Source organism: Camelus bactrianus, chromosome 9, assembly GCF_048773025.1.
Source record: "Camelus bactrianus isolate YW-2024 breed Bactrian camel chromosome 9, ASM4877302v1, whole genome shotgun sequence".
NCBI lineage: Eukaryota > Metazoa > Chordata > Mammalia > Artiodactyla > Camelidae > Camelus > Camelus bactrianus.
The window spans coordinates 15,995,080-16,016,273 of record NC_133547.1 but is presented as its reverse complement, the minus strand read 5'-3'; the positions used below and the strand labels follow the sequence as shown (position 1 = coordinate 16,016,273).

The 21,194-nt window shown below is 43.2% G+C and overlaps 1 protein-coding gene across 9 annotated transcripts in view; it reads left to right on the top strand.

The window, feature by feature from the left end:
- Nucleotides 1-21,194, top strand: part of GARRE1 (granule associated Rac and RHOG effector 1) — a 76,331-nt gene that overhangs the window by 36,450 nt on the left and 18,687 nt on the right. For 8 of the 9 annotated variants that reach the window (XM_074369823.1, XM_074369821.1, XM_074369824.1 and 5 more), the window contains 5 exons: nt 14,905-15,114; nt 19,173-19,313; nt 19,530-19,625; nt 19,747-19,908; nt 20,831-20,989. In XM_074369823.1, coding sequence (XP_074225924.1) covers nt 14,905-15,114; nt 19,173-19,313; nt 19,530-19,625; nt 19,747-19,908; nt 20,831-20,989 — 768 coding nt within the window. Of the gene's footprint in view, nt 1-14,116; nt 14,141-14,904; nt 15,115-19,172; nt 19,314-19,529; nt 19,626-19,746; nt 19,909-20,830; nt 20,990-21,194 lie in introns of those variants that run through there. The other variant, XM_045512961.2, reaches the window with a different exon arrangement.

The following is a 21,194-nucleotide window of genomic DNA, read 5'->3' as shown; positions in this document are numbered from 1 at the left end:
GAGGATGAAAAAGATATGGCAAAATGTTGATGGTTATTGAAGCTTTTTGATAGGTACATGGTGGTTTGTTATACTCTGTTTTTGTGTATGTTTAGATATTTTCCAAGTTTAAAAAAAGGAAGAGAGAAATTTATGACCACATGAAACAAGTAATGTATCAGGGAAACCCCGTAATGGATTCCATTTCATGGAGGAAGTTGTGCATGTGAAGTGGTCTTCTAACAGCAAGGAGAGTATTTAGGAAAACTCCTCTGTTCTCTGTGTCAACTGGAAAAAAAAAAAAAAAGCACAACCGTAAAATTGAGAATTATGTTTTATTTGGTGGGTTTTCTGAGGACTTAAGCCCGGAAGACAGCTTCTCACATAGCTCTAAGGAATTGCTCCAGAGAGGCAGAGGAGGAGCCAGGATATACAGGAGTTTTGCAACAGAAATCAGGTAGTTGGAACATCAAAAGATTACTGTTAAAGAAAACCTGACATCTCAAGTTAATGAACTTAGCATGCTTTTCTAAGTATGGGAAGATGCAAGAGTCTGGGCTCATGGAAATCATCCCTTTGATATTCGCTTTAGCTATCTAGGGCCAGTATCTGGCTTTTCTCCAATCCCCTCAGGGTGCACAGCTGGGGGTGGCTGCAGTGGCTGTTGGCTTGATATAGGCAACGTCCTTTGTTCACTGATGTGGCAGACAACATTCTTCCTCCACAAGGTTATTAACAGAATTCAGTGAGTTAGTGTGTAGAATCTCAGAGCAATAGAGTACATAGTAGTATATAACTGTAACACTCTTCGTCCACATCTGTCTATTCACAGGATACTCTACTTCACTTTTGGTGCTGTGGTCGTCAGTTGTTGCTGGGGGCTTTCCCACCCCAAGCAATTTTGGATCAATTCTGACACTATTTACCTGGAGTTAGCATCAGATCCCATAGTTAAGGGCTCAGTCCCACAAAACTGCCCCTTTCCCCTTTAGACACCAGTCGCAAGTCCAGGGTGTTACCTGTGTGTCTTACCAACTGGCTATAAATCAGAAATTCCTGTGATGACCCGCCCCCCTTCCCCCAACAGGTCCAGTTAATTTGCTAGAGCAGCTCACAGAACTCAGAAAAACATTCTACTTACTAGATTATAAAAGGATATAACTCAGAAACAGCCAGATGAAAGATATGCATAGGGCAAGGTATGTGAGCATCCATGCCTTCTCCAGCTGTGCCACCTTCCCGTCACCTCCACGTGTTCTTTAACCCAGAAGCTCCACACTACAGGCTTTTTCAAGGCTTCATTGCACAGGTGTGGTTGATTAAATCTTTAGCCATTGAAGATTGAGTCTATCTCCAGCCTCTCCCCCTCTCCAGAAGGATTGGGCTGAAAGTTTCAAACTTGGTTCCCCTGGCAACCAGTCCCCATCCTTAGGGGTTTTCCAAAAGTTACCTCATTAACATAAACTCAGTTATGGTTGAAAGAGGGTTGTTGTGAACAACAAAAGATACTTCATCTTTCTTATCCCCTGGAAAATTCCAAGGGTTTTAGGAGCTGTGTGCCAGGAACCTTAGAAGAAGTCCAAAATACATGTTTCTTATTGTAAATCACAATATCACAGAGTATTATTGAGTACACTATAACGATGAGAAGAAAGGCAGGTGCTTTTCAAAACATGAAGAAAATAAAAGTGAATCAAGGAAGAAAATGAGATCAGAGAGCAGACACCTCTGAAGGTAGGACCCCAGCAGTAGGGAGGAGTCAAGGAAAGAATAATGTGTTTGTAGTTTTGGTGACTAAAATTACAGTGTTGCTTTCTTTTAGGAGAATGTGATTTAACGTTTCATAGTTGGTAAAAAGGCTTGAGTGAACATAAGGGAAAAATGAGATTTTGTGGACAAATTAGAAGGAAACAAATGATTTCATGAAATGTAATTTTACATAGAACTAACTTTTCTGAATTACTTTCTATTCTAAATGTTTATGGTTACTGGTCAGTTTCTGAGATTTCACGAAACTGGATAATAGCCTGTTTTGGCAGCCTCCTTCATCCTTACAAATCAGGAAATTGAGCATCTATCTGTAAAAACTACATTTACCTAAAATCCTTCTGGGGCCAGCATACACAGGGGTTGTGTCCGGTACCTCTCTGCTGCCTCAGGCCAGTACAGTCTTTGTGCAGAGGGACTTGCTTGCAGTGTCCATCCTTCCATGAGACTGGGCTTTCTGATCCAGCTAACACTGTCCAGAGACAGGAAAGTGAAGGAACCCCTGTGAGTCCTTGGTCACTCCTGACCCCTTCTGAGGCCCCATTAGCTCCTGGCCCCAGTCACCTGGCCTGCTTTCTTCTTCACCTGGCTGCTACCACCCACTCTCCAAGATAAAAGACAGATGAGCTGGCTGCAAGCTGGTAAAGATGAGTGAGGACTATTGAAAGTGCTCCAGGCCTGGTGGGCAACAGATAAATAAGTGAACTGTGACACTAGGTGTAAAGAGTGCAGTGGTGCAGTTGGAGGGCAGCCTCAAGCCTGACTGTTGACTGGCTCAGGGTCCCCCCACCCGGCTCACTTTGACAGGACCCAGCCCCCATACCAGCACCTCCCACCTAACCTGGGCAAGAACCTTGGAGGCCCTCGTAAGAGTTTAGATTTTGTATAGAATGAGATGGGATTTTTTTAGAGGGGTATTTTGAGCAAGAGAGTGATATGATTCGATGTGTTTTTTTTTTTAATGCTATGACTTAAAGTGACAGAAACCAAACTCAGAATAGCTTAAACAACAATAAAAGCAAAAAAGCAGCTAGTAGTCATATAGTACTATGTACTGTATTGCTCTGAGGTTCTGCACATTAACTCACTGAATTCTGTTAATGATCTTGTGGAGGAATAATGTCACCTGCCATATCAGTAAACAAAGGATGTTGTTTACTGACGACATACAAAGGGTATCAGGCCAGCAGCCTCTGCACCCTGAGGGGACTGGAGAAAAGCCGGATACTGGCCCTAGATAGCTAAGGTGTGTATCAAAGGGATGATTTCCATGAGCCCAGACTCTTGGATCTTTCCATACTTAGAAAACCTTGCTAAGTTCGTTAACTTGAGATGTCTGGTTTTCCTTAATTAACAGTAATCTTCTGATGTTCCGACTACCTGATTTTTGTTGCAAAACTCCTGATTCTTCTCTTACATCTTCAGAGCAATCCCTCAGAGGTATCTTGAGAAGCTGTCTTCTGGGCTTAAGTCCTCAGAAAATCCACTGAATAAAACATAATACTCAACTTTTTAGGTTGAGCTTTTTTTTTCCCAGTGGACAACCTTGTGAGTTAGGTACGACTCATATTCCCATTTTATTGACAAGTGTGGAGAGGTTGAACAACTTACCAGAAGTCTCATGGCAGATCCAGTCTTTAGACCAGGCAGTCTGACTCTACAAACTCTTGACGGTAGCACTGTACTTCCGGTCAAGAAAATTGACCCCATGAAACTGAAGAAAGGTAGCTTTGGGGCATGGCTGGATCCAGGGACTCACAAGTGCTGAACAGAAGCAGACTGTCTCTATGGCAGAGTCGCCAACCACTCAGCAGAAAGAGCACCTCTGTTTGCCCCGGGTTCTGACAAAAGTTCTAGAACTCAGTTTGGTTGGCTTGGGTTGGGTCACTTGCCTATCCTTGGACCCTGTGACTGGAAAGATTAAACTAATGAACTCACTGGCCAGGCCTGACTTGTGTGCCTACTCCCGGGGGTGGGGTTCAGGCAGAGTCACCCCCACCCATGCCACAAGACTGTGGTGCCTGAGGTGGTTCCCTGAGGGCTGCTTCCAAGAAAGCACATGCCAGCGGAAGAGGGGCGAGGATGTGATGGGAAACATATTTATGACCCGGGATACACCTGCTGAATTGTTTTGTTTTATTTTCGGTTTAGCAGTTTATTATGTCTTCTCTGAAGCTTTCTGTTATGTCTCTCAGTAAATTTTCTTTCTAGTGGCTGTGTATCTTCTTAAAATTCTTAACTAATTTTAATTTTAGTTGCTTTCATGAATGAAATAATATTTAAAAGTCTTTTCTATAACATAGGAGCACCACTGATTTTTATACTTTCATCTTGTCTCCTGCCATGTGGCTAAACTCAATAATTCTGTTTCAGTTGGTTTATTTGGGGTTTTGGGTACATGTGGTCATGTCATTTGCATGTATCTCCTCCCTTCCAGTGGTTGTATAGCTTGTTGCGTTGACCATAGGTTTTAATGTATAAAACAATCAGCTTTAAGAATGAGCATCTTTGTGTTAGTACTCATTTTAATGGGAATGTTTTGGATGTATTACTGTTGGTTAGATTTGTTTTTCTTGTATATGATGCAGGCTAATGGTAAAAAATTCAAACATTTCTGAATAGCATAATTCCCCTTCTCTGTGTCTCCCTTCCGACTCCATCGCAGTCCCAGATAAAACCACTGTTAATTGTTTTATGTATCTGACAGATGGCAGCAAACAGATATGCATATACAAACACATGGAAAATACATCTTTTTTATTCCCTTATATTTACCCTTTATTCTGTCAGCAGTGTATCCATTGATTACAATACTCGTTCTCGATTTGAAAGAATAAGCATGCAGTTCCAAGGCATAACATATGTTATACCCGATTCTTCATTCACGATGAGCGTCTCACTTGCAGAAAGCCTTACATGGTATGTGGACATTCTTTCTCCAGGAGAGGAGAGTCATGGTCTCCCCCATGCCTGTTGACGATGTCATCCTCAGAGTAAGCTCAAGGTTGCAGCTGGTCTCTGTGGGTTGGCTGCAGAAGAGCTGTCCAGGGAAAGAGAGCTGAAGAGTTTTGGGGGAAGAATCAGTTATCATCTGCATATAGATGCTGACTTCCTGATATGCTGCAGTCACCATGCTGCCCTTGGCCTAGTTTGGTGCTTTTATGTGAAGGGTAGTCATTGCTTTCTGTTCTTCTTTCAACAAAAATGTATGGAAGGATTGTCTGCTATGTGCCAGGGCCATGAGAACATAACCGAGAGCAAAGCAAAGACCCCATCCACATCCAGCTCAACTCCTAGATGGGGAAACAGGTAAAAAGTGCATAGCACAGACAAACGGAATGTCAGGTGTTGAGAGGTGCTGTGAAGAGAAATGAAGAATGACGAGGAGAGAGAGGTAGAGGAAAGGCCTCTCCGAGGATGGGGCTTTTGAGCACTGCCTCTCAGAGCAACAGCCAAACGATTGGATGCTCCAGGTGGAGTAGTGGCTCATTTGCAAATGGGGTTAGGGTGTGCTCTCCCCCAGGGTGCACTTGGCAAGGTCTAGAAGTATTTTTGTTTGTCATAAAAAAGACATCTCCTCCCACTCCTCTTATTATTTTTATTTATTTGTTTATTTATTTTGGTGCTAGGGTTGAGTGAGAGGAATTTTAGTCATTTAGAAGAGCTTATCTGTCATACCAGAGGACCCAGAATGGTTTGATGGAGGAGGTATGACAGAGTGACAGATACTGTACTTGCATGTTAGGAAATCAGAAATTTACTGACTCGCTATGTATTAAGGGGACAATTTTTGTCATCCTTTGGGATCTCAGTTTCTTTCTGCCTTTGACGAGTATCCCACCCTCTGCCCCACACATACACACCCATGGTCAGATGGTGTTTCTGCATGAAGTATGGAACATTAGGTGACAGGACTCAGGTCCCAGATCATTAAAAGCAAAAGTTTGCAGGAGCACAAAGCTCTTCATTTTCTGATTTTTAATTCAAATTTATTTGGAGGAGGTGGAGTCTTGATATATCTCCTCCTTGTAGTCCCTCAGGTTATGTTTTAGTCTTGCAGCAAAACAGATGCCTGGATACTCAGAAGGTCCCCTCCACTGCCGTATCTGAGCTCTGTTGCAGCTCTTGGTGTCTCAAGTTACCCTAGGAAGAAGGGATTTTTCTCTTTGATTTTTTTTTTTAATAGTAAGAAATTGAAAATTTATTCGAAACAGTATGATCTGAAGGGTTATAGTGGCTGCATCTCCCAACCAGGGCTGCTGGCATCTGGTGAGTGGAGACCAGGGATGCTGCTAACACCCTACGCTGCATAGGACGGCCCCCCACAACAGAGACTTCTCTGGCCCCAAATGTCAGTAGTGGTGATGTTTTGAAAATCTGAGGTAGTGGGAACTGGCTTGTGCAAAAACTGGAGATAGGAGCTGTGCTCAAAATTCTTGAGGAACCCCAAGAAAGCTGGTGTGGCAAGAGGAGAGAGAGAGAGGTGGGGTAGGAAATAATAAGTTCAGAGAATAGTTGGGGGCCAGATGATGCAGGGTTTTGTAAGACAGAATGAGGAGTTAAGATTTTTTTTCTCATTGTGATGGAAAGCCACTGGAAGACCTTGAGAAGGGGAGGGAAATAATCTGATTTTTGTTTTCAGAAAGCTTTCTGTGTGGACAGTAGCCTCTCAGGGATAGAAGAGACTGCTAGTTGCCGCTCAAATCCAGTCTCCCCCTTCTGCCTTAATAATAAAACTCTTGAGGCTTTTTTGTTTATTTTTGGGTTTTTTTTTTTTCAGGATTAAAAAAAAATTAGAAACCATGAACTTGTATTGACACCAACTACATGACTTTTCTCAACAGCCTTATGGGAATGGATGAAGTGGTTTGACCCAAGATGACACTGAATATGATTAGACTTAGCAATGTTACTTTTAAATAAAACCAACCATATTTTCCCCTCTAATTGGCTTAGAGAGTTCATAATTGCCACAAACTAATACTACAGATAATACATTTAAAATCTTAAAATCTAAGGTTTTTCTATCCTCCCAGACTTGAAAGGTGATGAATACCAATTTCCCAATCCTAGCATTACTAGCTTACAAACTTTAAGGCTAGTAAGTCCCTTCTCACCTAATCTTCAGTTTCCATCAATTTCAATACATGGCGGTGTAAATACCAGAAACTCAGTATTCTGCGGATCCCTGTCATGGGATTGAACCGGTGCTGCTACCTGTTATGTGTACTTCTGTGGAACCACAGAGGCCAAGGCAGTTTAATTTAGGTTAACCAAGGAAAAAGGACTGTACTTCCTAGCCTCTCTTACAGCTAGGAGTGATCACTTGAGTAAATTCTGATCCGTGAAGACCTAACTAGAGGCTTTAGATGAGTCTGCTGGGATTTGGGAAGCTTTTAGAGGAAAAAAGGGTGTCGTCCCCCCCCCCGCCATTTTCTACTACCTAGAATGCAGGCCAAATGCCTGGAGGTCATTTAACCATTTAGAACTTTGAGGTAATTTAAGAATGTGAGCCTTGTGTGAGGATGAAGAGCAGAGAGATGGGAGCTGGGCTCCGTCCAGCTCTGGATTGCCTAAGCCTAGATTTGTTTTCACTTTAGAAAGAAGTAAACATCACTCTTATTTAAGCCACTGCATTTGTTGTTGTTGTTCTGTGAAGATAAAACTAATCCTGATTGAAAGGAAGCAGGAAGATGAGTTGAGAGGCTGTGTTGCAATCCTAGCAAGAGAGATTGTGGCTTGTAATAGAATGGAGCAGGCCAGGTGGTGAGAAGCAGTTGTGCTTTTTTTTAAATTGCATTAAATTATACATAATATAAAATTTGCCATCTTAACAGTTTTTAAGTGTATAGTTCAGTGCCAGTAAGCACATTCATATTTTTGTGCAGCCGTCTCCAGAACCTTTTCATCTTCCCAAACTGAAATTCTGTGCCCATTGAACAGTAACTCCCCTTCCTCCCTCCCCCCAGCCTCTGGGAACCACCATTCTTCCTTCTGTCTCCGTGCATTTGACTACTGTAGGTACCTCATATAAGTGGGGTCATATTTATCTTTTTGTGGCTGGCTTACTTCACTTAGCACAGTGTCTTTAAGGCTCATCCATATTGTAGCATGTGTCAGAACTTCCATTCTTTTAAAGACTGGTTAATATTCTAGCCATTGTATCTTGAATGTAGCCCTGTGGGGGGGGGGGTGTGAGAGAGAGAGAAAAGGAGAGGAGGGGAAGGAGGAGAAGAAGCAGAGAGGGAGACAAAGGTCAGAGTTGACTCCAGGGTTTCTGCCATGAGGAACTGTAGTGCTGTTTGCTGAGGTGGGGACCGTGGGGGAAGAGTGCGCCAGAATAATAGGTCTGCAGCGCCTTTTAGACATCCAGGGGGCGGCGTCAAGTTGATAGATGGATGTACAAACCTGAAGTTCAGTGTTGAGGTCTAGACTGGAGACATGAATGTGGGAACTAGCAGTCAGTAGGTGGTATTTAAAGCCGTAAAACTGGACAGGATTCCCAAGAAAGTGAATGTAGCTAGAGAACCAAAGCGGGAAATGCCAGGAATAGTGAGCCCTAGGGCACTCTGCGGTTTGGAGGTCAGGAGATGATAAGAAGCAGCCAAGGAGTACACAAGAGGAGCATCCAGAGAGGGAGGAGGACAGTGGAGTAAGTGCAGTGACTTGGAAGCCAAGGGAAGCAGGTGTTTCAGGAAGGAGGGAGGGGCCCACCATCTTAGCTGCTGCTGAGAGGACGTGTGAGACCCCCTTCCTCACCTCAGCCCGGCTAGCCACAGTTACCACCAGTTGGAATACCATGTGAACAAAGTGGCAGGCAGCGTCCCTGTCTGTCAAATGGGGATGGTGATCCCTATCTCAGTGAGGTAACATTGTGAGGCCAGTACCGTATCACCTAGGATGCAGAGGGCCCCTCCCAAAGTGGTGTGTGATGACCATCATGTTCATGGAGTCAGAATTTCCACTCATGTATCCTCTTGTTTGTCTTTTTAATCATTTTATCATTTGAGATAGTTTAGTATTTGCTTCTTGATTGAAGTGACAACTTTTAATTTAAAAAGTTATACGACATCAACAAAAAGGATTTACTGAACTAGGGGGAGGGTATAGCCCAAAGTGGTAGAGCACATGCTTAGCATGCATGAGGTCCTGGGTTCATTCCCCAGTACCTCCACTAAGAGGAAAAAAAAAAAGAATTTACTAAACTCTAATAGGTTTCTGGGCCATATGCTGTCTGCTGGGTGACTTATATATATTTTTATCTCTGCTCAGTATAAACTCACAGCGTTAATTTGCTTGTTTATGGAGGAAACTCGCATTTTGAATGGGAGAAATTACTCTTAAGAGTACAGCCCTTTTTCTACCATAAATGACGTGGACTTAGTTACCCTGAGTGGCCTTTCACTTTTTCATGTCCTAGATGATATTTTCTAATTATCCTTGTTAGTTACATTAAGATTTATAGCAGTGTAGCTGAAATATAAAACTTCCTATGTGTGTTGCATGGTAAGACATTTTTGACATGTTTTAGTTTGGAAAGCAGGCTATGAGGTAGTTTAAATCTGCAGGTACAAATGTACACTGTATAGGAAACATGTAATCAGTGGTTGTGTCTAGTTAGTAATGTTTGATGATACTCTTTATTTCTTTATTTAGCTGATCTTTCCCCCCTAATTTATTTGCAGTGAATATGTATTACCAGTGTAAAAGGTTTTGTGCACCACAGTGCTTGACCAACAAAGTAGGAGTTCAGAAACAGTCGCTGTTGGTATTTTTACCAGCAGTAAAGCAGCGTGTCCAGGGGCAGAATGTCATCTTGTCTGAATGATTAGCGTTTGCCATTGGCTCATCCACCTTGGGGCATGTTTGCCTTCTTTCCTTCACTAGTGCGTCACTAATTCTCTCTTCTGTATGTAGCATGGCAGCTTCTCTGTGCTCTAGGTTATTACTGACTGCAAAGAGATTTTTGTTTTTGTTAGTTGCTTTCTTATTTTTAAATATTTAAACACTCACTGTTACCAGCTTTTAGATCAGACTATACATGTTAGTTTCAGTAAGCTTGTTTTCTTCATTTTTATACTGTAATTTTATCTCCATAAAGCACTTTCCATAGTCCAGGCATGGTCTACTGCATTCTCTATTTCTCTGGAGACACATTTAGGTCTTTGTATCACATTCTGGTCTGTTGGTTAGGTCATTATGTAATAACTCTGGAATTATCATAAGAACAGAGGAGCAAGATTGAGAACACTTGGAACCATCTGTAATGTTTAAGGTATAAGTAAGTATTGAAGAGAAATAAATGATTGAATGACTTTGGAATTTCTAATAAAAGCAGCCAATCCCAGTCAACTTCATTTCATTCACTCTAGACTTTTAAACTGGTCAGAAATAAGTGGTAGAACCCCTGGAAATGTTCAACAGTATGGTATACGTGAGTTTTACTTGTTCTTCACTCTGTAGGGATGTGAGAAACACGAATTGTTCAGCGAAGTTGAGCAGAAAATGAACTTAGTGAGACATTGTGTATATTGATACGAAAATCACAAGGTGTGAGGGAGACGCGGTGGACTTGGGCACTCCATAATTTGAATACGTGCAGCTGTATTAAGGGCTGAGTCAGGCCCTGGCCCTAGAAGAGGAGTAACTAAGATTTTGAAAATATTCTAGGAAGGTAGAATTGAGTTGATCCCCCATAGCTATGGTGGTGTCTAAAGGGTGTTCTTTTGGGGCTCAAAGCAGGGTGACCTTAAACTAAAATCTGTTTTAATAGAATATAAAAATCGAGAAAGAAAAAATGTCCTGGTTCTATCCATGGACATAATAGCCTTAGCAGTGCATGTGGTATGTTTACAGAGAAATGGGAGAGTAAACATGTGCCCTTTTCCTCCACCATCAGAGGTTCCCAGGAAACAAGGGTTCATTTCAGTAGATCTTCAATGGCTGAACAATCCAGAATGTTGCATGGACATTTGGAGCTAGAAGTGGCAAGGTCACTGATCGTCTGTATTCAGGAATTGGTCCTTTATGAGGAATTTAAGTCACAGCAAAAGGCTTCTCTTAAGGCAAAAGTCTGATAATAGCCTCATGTTTCCCCCAAATTCCATCAACTTGGGATGCCTTGGTGTGAATGGATTTTTTTAATGCAAATGCCAAAGGTAAGATTAAATCTGATTGCTTTCTTCATAATTCTTAAATGAGACTGACGTGCTGAAGGACTGAACAGATGTTTGGGGTTTGGAATTCCTCAGCGGTAAGAGAAGCTGCTCTTTTTCCCAGGCCCCGCGTGCCCTCTCGCGGTTTATCGTTGCTGTTTCCAGCCAATCTTAGCAGCTGCTCTCTGCTTGCTGTCCAGATCATAAACTTTGAGACTCATGCCACACTTAAGTGCCATGGGCACTTAACTACCCTTGTCCCAATCCCTTTCCCACTGTCAGAGAAAACTGAGCCATGCGTCTCAGTCTCCGTTCCCACTCCAGGGCCTGACGCCGTATGGGAGACATTGGGATTCCTGCACAGAATTCCTCTCCCCTTCTTGGTATCCTTAACCACTATTGTGACTACGTCTTGGATGTTGTCATATGAAGATAGAGCAGCCTGGTGGTTAGAACACAGTTTTTGGAGTCAAACAGACATGGCATCAGATCTCTACTGCACTACTTATTACCTGCTTGACATTGGAACAAGTTTCTTTCTCTCTCTAAGCCTCAGTGTTGTCATCTGTAAAATGGCTGAACTACCCTCACCCCACAGAGTCGCTTCACTGCATGTAAAGTGCTTGGTATGGGTTAAGCACTCAGTACATAACGGTAGCTGTCGATAGACTTGGAACTATATAGCTCCATTGACATTTTAAACTCACTGACATTTAAAATGTCTCTCTCTTTGACCACTCCACTCATTTGTCCCCCAGCTTGCCACATCTGTTCTGCAGCCTCACTGAATCCCACAGTCCAGGAGTTCTCCCTGTGAAGGAGGAAATAGCTGTCCTCGGCCCTTGGGTCACATGCTTCCAAATTCATGACTTTAGAGTCTATGTTTCTTCCCAGGTTTCTCAGGAAGACCGCAAGGACTGGTCCATCCCTGTGTCAGGGAGGTTGGGGTCTGTTACAGAAGGGGAACTGGGCTAAGCCAGGAGATACTGTAGAGAAAAGATGGGCCCAGGCGGGCTGGAAGCTGAGTTCTGTCCTCCCTCCAAAAAGGTGGTGTTTAACATATGTATAGATACTCTTTAGACAGCTTTTCCAAGATCCAGGGTAACCATTGGTTTGATTGGCTTTTAATGAATTGTTTACAGCAGAAATATTTTGTCACAACCATAATTTGTACTCCATGCTTCATGGGTAGGAGAGGGGAGATGGTGAGCTCTTGTTCTCATCATTTCTTATACCTAGGGAAGAAGTTTAGATTAAATGACTCGCCCAAGGTCAAACGTGTAATAAGTGGTGGAGGCAACATTCCACATGTCCGCCTTTTAAAACTGTCCATCATCTCTTCCCCTATTTATTCCTGCAGTAGCAGCATCCTCCTTCCATCATTCTACCCCTCAGGAAGAGGACCCTCCCCAACCCCCACCTACCCCCACCTACCCCCAGCCATCTTTATCAGAGAATGTCCCATTCTGGGCCCAGGAGCCTGCATCATGCCTTTAGAGGCCTTTCCCAGAACTTTCCTTTAGAAGGGGGAGGGGTTGCTCCCTTTATTCCCTTGGTCTGTTTCTCAGAGGGCCTCTTCCTTCCCACCTTGCCCCTTAGTGTTCCTTCTCCAGTAGCCTCTGACTTTGCATATCTACTTACTGGTTTGTTCCCCGCCATTGGAAGGTAACCCTCCTGAGGACAGTGACTTGTAGTATCCTCTGGTGTTTGTGCTTTGTACATATCAGGCATTCACATACTACAACATTTGTTGAAAGAGTGAATGACTCAGTTTTATCTGTCAGAAGCTGTAAGGATGTGAGCCCAGAGCAAATGGTGCATGGCATCTCCACTTCTCCCTCCTCTCTCTCTGCCGCAGCCTGCCAAGTGACTAAGGGAGGAGGAGGAGGGAGAGTTTGTGTGCCTGGGGACCCAGCCGCACGCCTCCCCCTGGGTTTGCATTGTGTAGAGTTTCAGGACACCATGTCACTCTGACCTAAGTCAGTCAAGGTTGAGTTTCTGTCATGTGCCTGGTCTCAGTGCTGGCAGCCCACAGCTGGATCTAGGTGTGTAGAGCCTGTTGAAGGCAGCAGAGCACAGTGGCTAAGGGCACAGACACTTGAGTCAAGTGACTATTCTACCGCATCCAGTTTGTGTCCCCTTGACAAAGTTTCATAACCTTTCTGTGCCTTACTTCTTACTGCTTGTGAAATGTGAATGACTTTATATGCTTGCTCCTAGGATTAAATGAGATAATACATGTGAAATCTTTAGCATAGCATTTAGTGTTCAATTCAGGCTGGCTGTTATGTATAGTACTAAATAAATACAGTTTTTTTCTATTCATGTCACAAATCTCTGGGTTGCTAGGTCTGCTTCCTGTGTGTGGCTCACTCTGCCCCATCTGGCACAGATCATTGATGGGGAGGAGCTTTGAGGGAGGTATGAGTGGAAACCCAGGAGGTTTGGGTGAGAGTTCAGCTGTAATTCTGTGTTCACTATCGAGGGAGGGTGCTTTGGGGTGAGATTTGTGTGTTTGTGTTTGTTTTAGCTTTGTCCTGGTGATTTCCACAGGGGAAAATAATTTAGACGGAATAAGTGTCATCACTGGGAACTTGCCTGACAACTCTTTCTCCAGGAAGAAGAGCTCTGACCAGTAGGATGGAAAAGGGCAGCATCTGAAATGTGTACTGGGAGGGAGAGGTTCAAGGTTGAGTCTTACTTTTGGCTGTTCCAAGGAACAGGACTGGGCCAAAGTGTGGGCACTGGGGTCAGGTTTTAGTTCCTTGTAAAAGACAATGGAAACCGTCACCTCCTCCCCAACCTTCACCACCTCCCTAAGGCTGTGCACTGAATGCTGGCAGCAAGTGGGGCCTCTCAGTGTAAATTATAAACTCAGTAAATGAGTAATTTTTGGTAAATAATCCACTTTGTAAGCTGATGAAATATGAAATACCTTCTGTTAAAATTTTTTTTTAATGTTATGGAACATGATAAAAGAGTTACCAAAAGTTTTTGTTGTTATTGTAAAATTCGGTGTGGGCAGAACAACTGTAAAAGATTTGGGGGAAATGTCAATAACTGCTCAGGTTGCTTTGCAAGTGGCAAATTCTTGCTCCCCTTTAAAGAAAAAAAAAGTAGGAAGTCATAGAGAACACGTTGTAGCTGACGCAGAGAACAACAAATAATGTCAGAGAACAGCCTTAGCCAGTGCCAGAGATTGGCAGATAAATGCATATTTGTATCTTAAAATGTTTATGGTAAGTAGTACTTTTAGTATATATTGTTATTATTACATATTAATAGTATATATTAACATGGTGTTATGTGTATAGTTTTTTCAAATGAATTTTCTACTTTAATAGACTACTGTATCAACCAGTCAACTCTTATGTATCAGGTGAGTGGATTTCTACTGTTCTGATGAATGGACTTAACCAGTATGTTTGTTGACTCTGAGGAGACTGGTCTGTCAGCTTTGTTTCGTAAGACTGAAAATAGGGCATACAGCTGTGTTAATAAACTGGGGTAATAGCTATGTTAATAACACTGTTCCCAAAATAACCTGCATCTTTAGATTCCATTTCCAGTGGAACGTCTTCTTATAGTCAAACTGACCTTTTGGATTTTTTAATCACACAGCCTTCTGAATATGATGTGGCTCTGACTGGGATTGTGGGCTGCTCTGGTTCAGCAGGAGTTCATAGACACCCGGGGTTGTTGTGAGCCAGAGTTCAGATGAGGGGAGTGGAGCACAGGAGGAGGGGGCTCGGTGGGACATGGGAAGATTCGTCTGAATCTGGGGGCTTCTATTTGGGTGAAACATTTTGACTTCCAGGCATGAGGCCACCAGGTCCAAACATGAGAACAAAGGCAGATTCTTCTAAAAGCATGGTGACTTTTTAACTTCAGATGATTTCAGGTTTCTAGTTGTTACCTCACTCAAATCGATAGTTAAGAATCTGTTGCAGTAATTCAGTAGCACCCCACAACCTAAAAATCCCTGGCTCCCTTGTTTTCACAGGTGCTGGGGCGATGTTTCCTGACAGTGGTGCAGGTCCATTTCCAGTTTTTGACCCAGGCGTTACAGAAGGTCCAGCCAGTGGCTCACTCTTGCTTTGCCGAGGTGGTTGTGCCAGAAAAAAAGAGCAGCGGTGGCGGTGGCAGCTTATCTGGCATGGGCCACACCCCGGAGCTGGAGGAGGCGGTGCGATCCTGGCGGGGTGCTGCTGAGGTAACCCTGACTTTGGGGAGATGGGTGCCCTCTGTTCAAATAGGAGAGGCTGCAGAGGGCCTTTGCCTGTTGGTTCTTAAAAGAGCTTTTTTATTTAGAAGTGTGAGTCTTAAGCTGCTGTCATTAGCTTGTTCATTCATTTAGCAGTGAATGTCTTTGTAAATGCCCACTTCGGGCCAGCCATGCGCCAGGCACTGGGGTGGCAGCCTTTGCTCACAGCCTCCTAGGAGAAAGGGCTGACAGACACAGGGCTGAGGAGCTCTGGTGGAGTTGTGCAGGAGCCCAGGGGAAGGGCCTTGCCTCCAGCAAGTGCCGGGGAGGAGAGGCTGGAGCCTGTCGGGAAGGACCAGCTGCGGGGGGTGAGTGCTCAGCCAGGCAGCTCAGTGGGCATGTAGCTGGTGATGGCACGTTTCTTGTTGGCCTTTTAATGTTTACTTTGAATCATTCATTCCTTAATGAAATTGGCAAACTATTTCACTCTATGATTTAAAAGTCTTCTTTAATCAAATTTTTAAATATGATCTTTCAACATTTTACCATTGTACATTCTCTGATTTTCTTATTACAGTTTTATGCTGTTCTCCTGCATTGTTATTTCTTCTGAATTTCTTTTCCCTTTTTGCTTGCTTGTTTGGGCCTGTTTTTGGTGTTTATCAGAGCAGCCCTGAAATGCTGATTGGGGGTTGAAGGTGGCAGTGGGACCTGTTGACTTCGTTGCAGGGGGCTGGGCGGTGGGGTCCACACCTCTGTGCTCTCAGCTCACAACCGTCTGTGCCCTCCTGGCTGCCAGGCTCCCACCTCCTGATCACACAGCTCACATTCACACCCTTCCTACCTGACTCAGGGTCTTCTCCACTCTACCTGTTGGCATCATTCACACTGAGAAGCCAGCCCAAGCGAGGCCTCCTGGCGCTCCCTTGACCTCCTCACTTTGACCTTTACCCTCACCTGCTTCAGTCTGCCCAGGCCTTTCTGCCTGCCTTACTGTGCTTCCAGCCAGAGACCCTACCCCACACACACCGAGAAAAGAGAATCAACCTGGCAGCATCCCCTCTCCATGGCCGCCAAAATAACGCGCCCTACCCCCCATTCAGACCCTCTTCTCTTCCTTCCTCTTCATTACAGGGGACGAGGTCTCCTCTCGTGTGCAGAGTCTGCCCTGTCCCCACCCTGCCCTAACTCAGGGCTTCTGTGGTGGGACCCTGTATTTTCTTTCTGTCCTTGCATGCTCCCAACCAGTACACGGGTATGCTTACAAACAAAAATCCACCCTGTCCTGCCCTGTTTCTCTGCTCTTTTCTTTCTTAACTTCTTGAAAGAATTGTTCACCTCACCCTTGATCCACTCTAAAAAAGATTATTAGTATGAAACATTTCAAGCATATAGGAAATGTCATACATACCCATATGTCTTCCTTATTTAGCTTTGTCAAAATGAATCACCACTTTTGCCACATATGCTTCATACCTTTTATTTTTAACAGAAAAATATTACAAATGCAGTTGAATTCCCTTTGAACCTCTCCACTATTTTATTCATATTCCTTTCTCTCTAGAGAGCACCTTTTTTGATTTTGGAGTTTGTGACTCCTATGCACATTTTAATATTTTTATTCTATATGCATGTATCCATTAATGATGGATAATATTATTTTGCACAATATGAAATTTATATGAGTGGCATCATTCAGCTCACTAACATCTGGCTTCCACTCCTATGCAGAAACACGCCTTCTCTTGTCAAGGTCAGTACTGCCTTCCATGTAATTTGGCAGAAATCCAAGGAACCTTTGACTCCATTCAGCAGCTCACAGCAACATAGGCCCTGGAAATCCTCTCCTTGTGGAGAACCAGGTGTTCTTAGTTACCCTCTTACCTCTTGGGCTGTCCTCTCCATCCACTTTGCTATCTTCCCTTCAGCACAACTTATGAATGTGAGTTTCTCAAGGCTCAGGTGTAGGTGTCCTTTTCCCTTGGGGGTCTCCATCTAGGGTTTTTTGGGGGTTTTTTGTTTGTTTTTGGTAAAGTGAAAGCAAGTTTATTTAGAGAGATACACACTCCGTGGACAGAGTGGGGTCTGTCTCACTCAGAGAGGAAAATGGCTTAGGAGATATACACTCCATAGGCAGAATGTGGGCCATCTCAGAAAGGTGAGAGGGAGAAAGACTGCAAGGTGTGGGGGTATTTAATTTAAAGTGAAAGCAGATACACACTCCATAGACAGTGTGGGCCATCTCAGAAGGCAAGAGAGAGAGTGACCTCCATCTAGTCTTGGAGCTTTAAAAACTGCTTGTGTGCTGGGGGCCATCAAATATGTGTGCCCAGTCCACTTCCTTGTGGGCTCCAGGCCCCTGGATTCAGCTGCTGTCTTCCTCGGGTGGCTCAGGCCTCAGCTTTTCCACATGCACCTGTTTCTCCCCAAATCTTGCCAAAGGCAAGCAAGTACTAGGGGTGCCATCCCCCATTCTTCATTCAAGAAATCAGAGATTTATCACTCCAATCTGTCTTTCACATCTGCATCTGGTCCATAAGAAAGCCCTGCAGGTTTCACCCCCAAAATACTACAAATCTGTCCCTTTTTTTTTTCCTGTGTCCACTGTCACTACCTTAGTTCAGGGAATCATTACCTCCCCTGATGGCTGCAGTGGCTGGACTCGCTTCTCCCCTTCCTGTGTTGCCATCCTTCATCTCTCTCCATTTCCTTAGGGTGAAGTGTGGACCCGTCCCCCTGACCTGCCTAGGCCCACACAGTCTGGCTCCTGCCTCCTCACCAGCCTCATCTGAGGCCACTCTCACCCCTGCTCACTGAGTTCTAGTTCCTTTGCCGACGTTTCTGCCTGTCCCACCCCGACCCCTAACCCCTACTTCCGCTGACTGCCTCCTCCTTCTTAAACTCTCAGCCTAAATGGTGAGTTTTCAGTGTCTCGGGCGCTCCCTGTTACACTTCTTTATTTCCCCTGGGGCATTTTTCTCCATTTAAAAAATTTTTTAATGTTTTATTTGTTTGCCTTTTCAACTCATGAGGCTGTCAGCTCCCAGGTGGTAGGGACCAGGCTTTGTGCTCCACTGTCTATCCAGTGACACCTTACACAAGACCTTGTGGGGTACATCCTTAAATTCCTAGAAAGGGAGTCAAATGGTCTTAAACTGTGAGACTGTGAAGGCTCAGGCAGTGGTTGGTATTCATATAGAATTTGTGAAGTTTGGGCATTTATAGCATTATAGCTGCTAGTTATTTTTCTGTAGTCCTAGTCCTGCAGTTTTGGTAAATATTACAACTTCTACTTTGGCTTGAAGAACAAAAATTAACTGTTAAAAAGTGATATTTGTTTTACAAATATTATTGCAACAAACATATACATTGAAAAATTGAAAGACAGTTCATCCTGAATCCCTCCTTCACTCTAATAGATCAAATATATATTTTTCTGTATTCTCTAGTCCTGGCCCATATGTATAGACGGCTTACATTTCATCACAAGACATAGATTAATTCCTTCTTGTTTTTCTGTCTTACGTGCTCTTCATAAACATATTTAATGACTAAACAATAAGTATTTCATTTTTCTGCGCAGATATCAAAAGCTCTGTTTCTCCTTTAATGTTCCAATGTACGTTTTTTCCTATTCTTTTCCTGATGATGAAGTTTTTTACTTTGATATACAGAACCACCCAACCATATATAATTTTTTCAATCCTGGGAACTCCCAAGTGCCAATATTCTAGGGTATCTATCTTTTTAAAGCAGAGAAATTTGAAATGTGACTGTTTTATTTACATATATGTTATATATATAATATGACAGGTAGGTAAGTCTTTTTTTCCAGGGTTTCTTTAATAAGGTAGTGCTATACAGATTTGCTTTCCCTCTAGTGCTTGATTTAGGCTTTTAGAATTTCTGGCTGCTCACTTCATAATACAAACAATCCAGAATGTCTGGTTCATATCTGACGCTTAGTTTCTTGCTATATTTTAGTTGGGCTTTTTTTTGTTTGTTTTTTAATTTTACTAGTATCTGTAACATCTTCTTGTACCTACCAGTCACTTTTTCTGTTGCAGGCAACATCTAGACTAAGAGAAAGAGGCTGTGATGGCCGCCTGGCAGGAATTGAAGTTCAGCAGCTCTTCTGTTCTCAAAGTGCAGCAATTCCTGAACACCAGCTAAAAGAACTGAACATAAAAATTGACAGTGCTCTGCAAGTAAGTTTTCCAGAACTGGCACATTAATATCTGAGGGATTGAAACAAGGAAAGGAATTAAAGATGTGATGTTGAACAAATTAGAAAGAATAATAAGATAGTAGTTGGCCTCATGTCTTTTAATAACTGTAGAAATTTAACATTTCTATTTTTGTTGGACCTTGCCAGTTTATAATCTGCTATGAAATCTTGACTCTTGAAAACAATTTCTTTGCAGGCATATAAAATAGCGCTGGAAAGTTTAGGTCACTGTGAATACGCAATGAAAGCTGGTTTCCACCTGAATCCAAAGGCAATTGAAGCCAGTTTGCAGGTACGCTTTTCTTTCTGGTGGCTCCTGGGAGCTGTGGTGTGGCAGTCGCTCCACCACATGAGCCAGGTGTCTTGAGAGATGAGCTGTGGGTCACCTGCCTCTCCCATCCCACCCTCTCCAGGGCTGCTGCAGCGAGGCGGAAGCGCAGCAGACGGGGCGGAGGCAGACCCCCCCGCAGCCCATGCAGTGCGAGCTTCCCACTGTCCCCGTGCAGATAGGATCCAGCTTCCTGAAGGGTGTCTCCTTCAACGAGTCGGCCGCTGACAATCTGAAACTTAAGACGGTAGCTTTCCATGGGGTTCCAGCAACCTGGCTGTGAACTTGAAAATAGAGTTCTTAAGGAAACCTGAGGGCTTGTAAGGAATCTAGATTAAAAAGCCAAACTGAAGTGAAGACAGGAGGCACTGACCTTCCTTAGTAAACTGTCAAAAAGCAGACTAGGGTGATGTTTTTAATGAGACATTCGCCAAGTTAGTTTTATTTATAATTCTGTTCAAAGTTAACATAACGGTTTTGAAAGTACACTATAAAATACTACTTATGAGGAATGTTTCAGTAGACTTTCTTGAATTAAATAAGAGGAGAAATCTTGTCATAATGCAGTAATTTTGACCAACTGTGGAGCATCATGTGTGCCAGACAGTGTCAAGTGCTTCGCATGCAGTCTCAGTTAATGCTCACCCACCAGGTGGGCACTGCCCTTTCCCCCATTTGACAGACAGAGGAACTGAGGCCCAAGGTCACACAGCTAGAAAGTAGCAGACTGGAATTTAAGCTTTTGCAGTCTGTTTCCAGAGCCTGCATACCTGACCACTTGGTCATCTAAAACAAAGATGAGGTTTTCATTAGTATTACATCTACCAGATGATTTGTTTCCCTGTTCAAAGGGATTCAGAATTTCAAAATTCCTCAGCCAATTTGCATCCACAGATTGCTAAATATTGCTGTATTTTGTGCTATTATAGAAATCATATGTCTCTTAATGCATGTGTGTCCATATCTAGCCATTCACTCTACAGGATTGAGAGTCTTCCAAGGTATCTAAGGATAATTACTTAAGAAATTAAGATGACATGATCTGGGAGTAGTGCATAAATTGATTTTCTCTTGAGGTCTATTGTGTACTTGTAAATGCATTTCTACAAGTTTTAGAACTTTGTATGGCTTTATTCGGAGGCGTGAACTCTCTTTTTATCAATCGGTAGCACACGATGTTACAGCTAATCAAGGAGGCAGGCTGCTACAATGGAATCACGCCCAGGGACGATTTTCCTGTGACTGAAGTCCTGAACCAGGTGTGCCCGTCCACATGGCGGGGTGCCTGCAAGACGGCCGTGCAGCTGCTGTTTGGCCAAGCTGGGCTGGTGAGTGACTATGTGTGATGGATGAAAGAGAGAGTAGAGAAAGACTTTTTAAGCATGTGAGGTTGTGTTATGGGCACATGTATGAGAATAGTGGATAATTTAAAAAGCTCTTTGGTGCTACAAAGTTTAGACCAGATAGAAAAGGTAAAGGAAGAGCATTATAAAAAGTCATTTTGTTTCTTTTATAGATAGATAATATGTATTT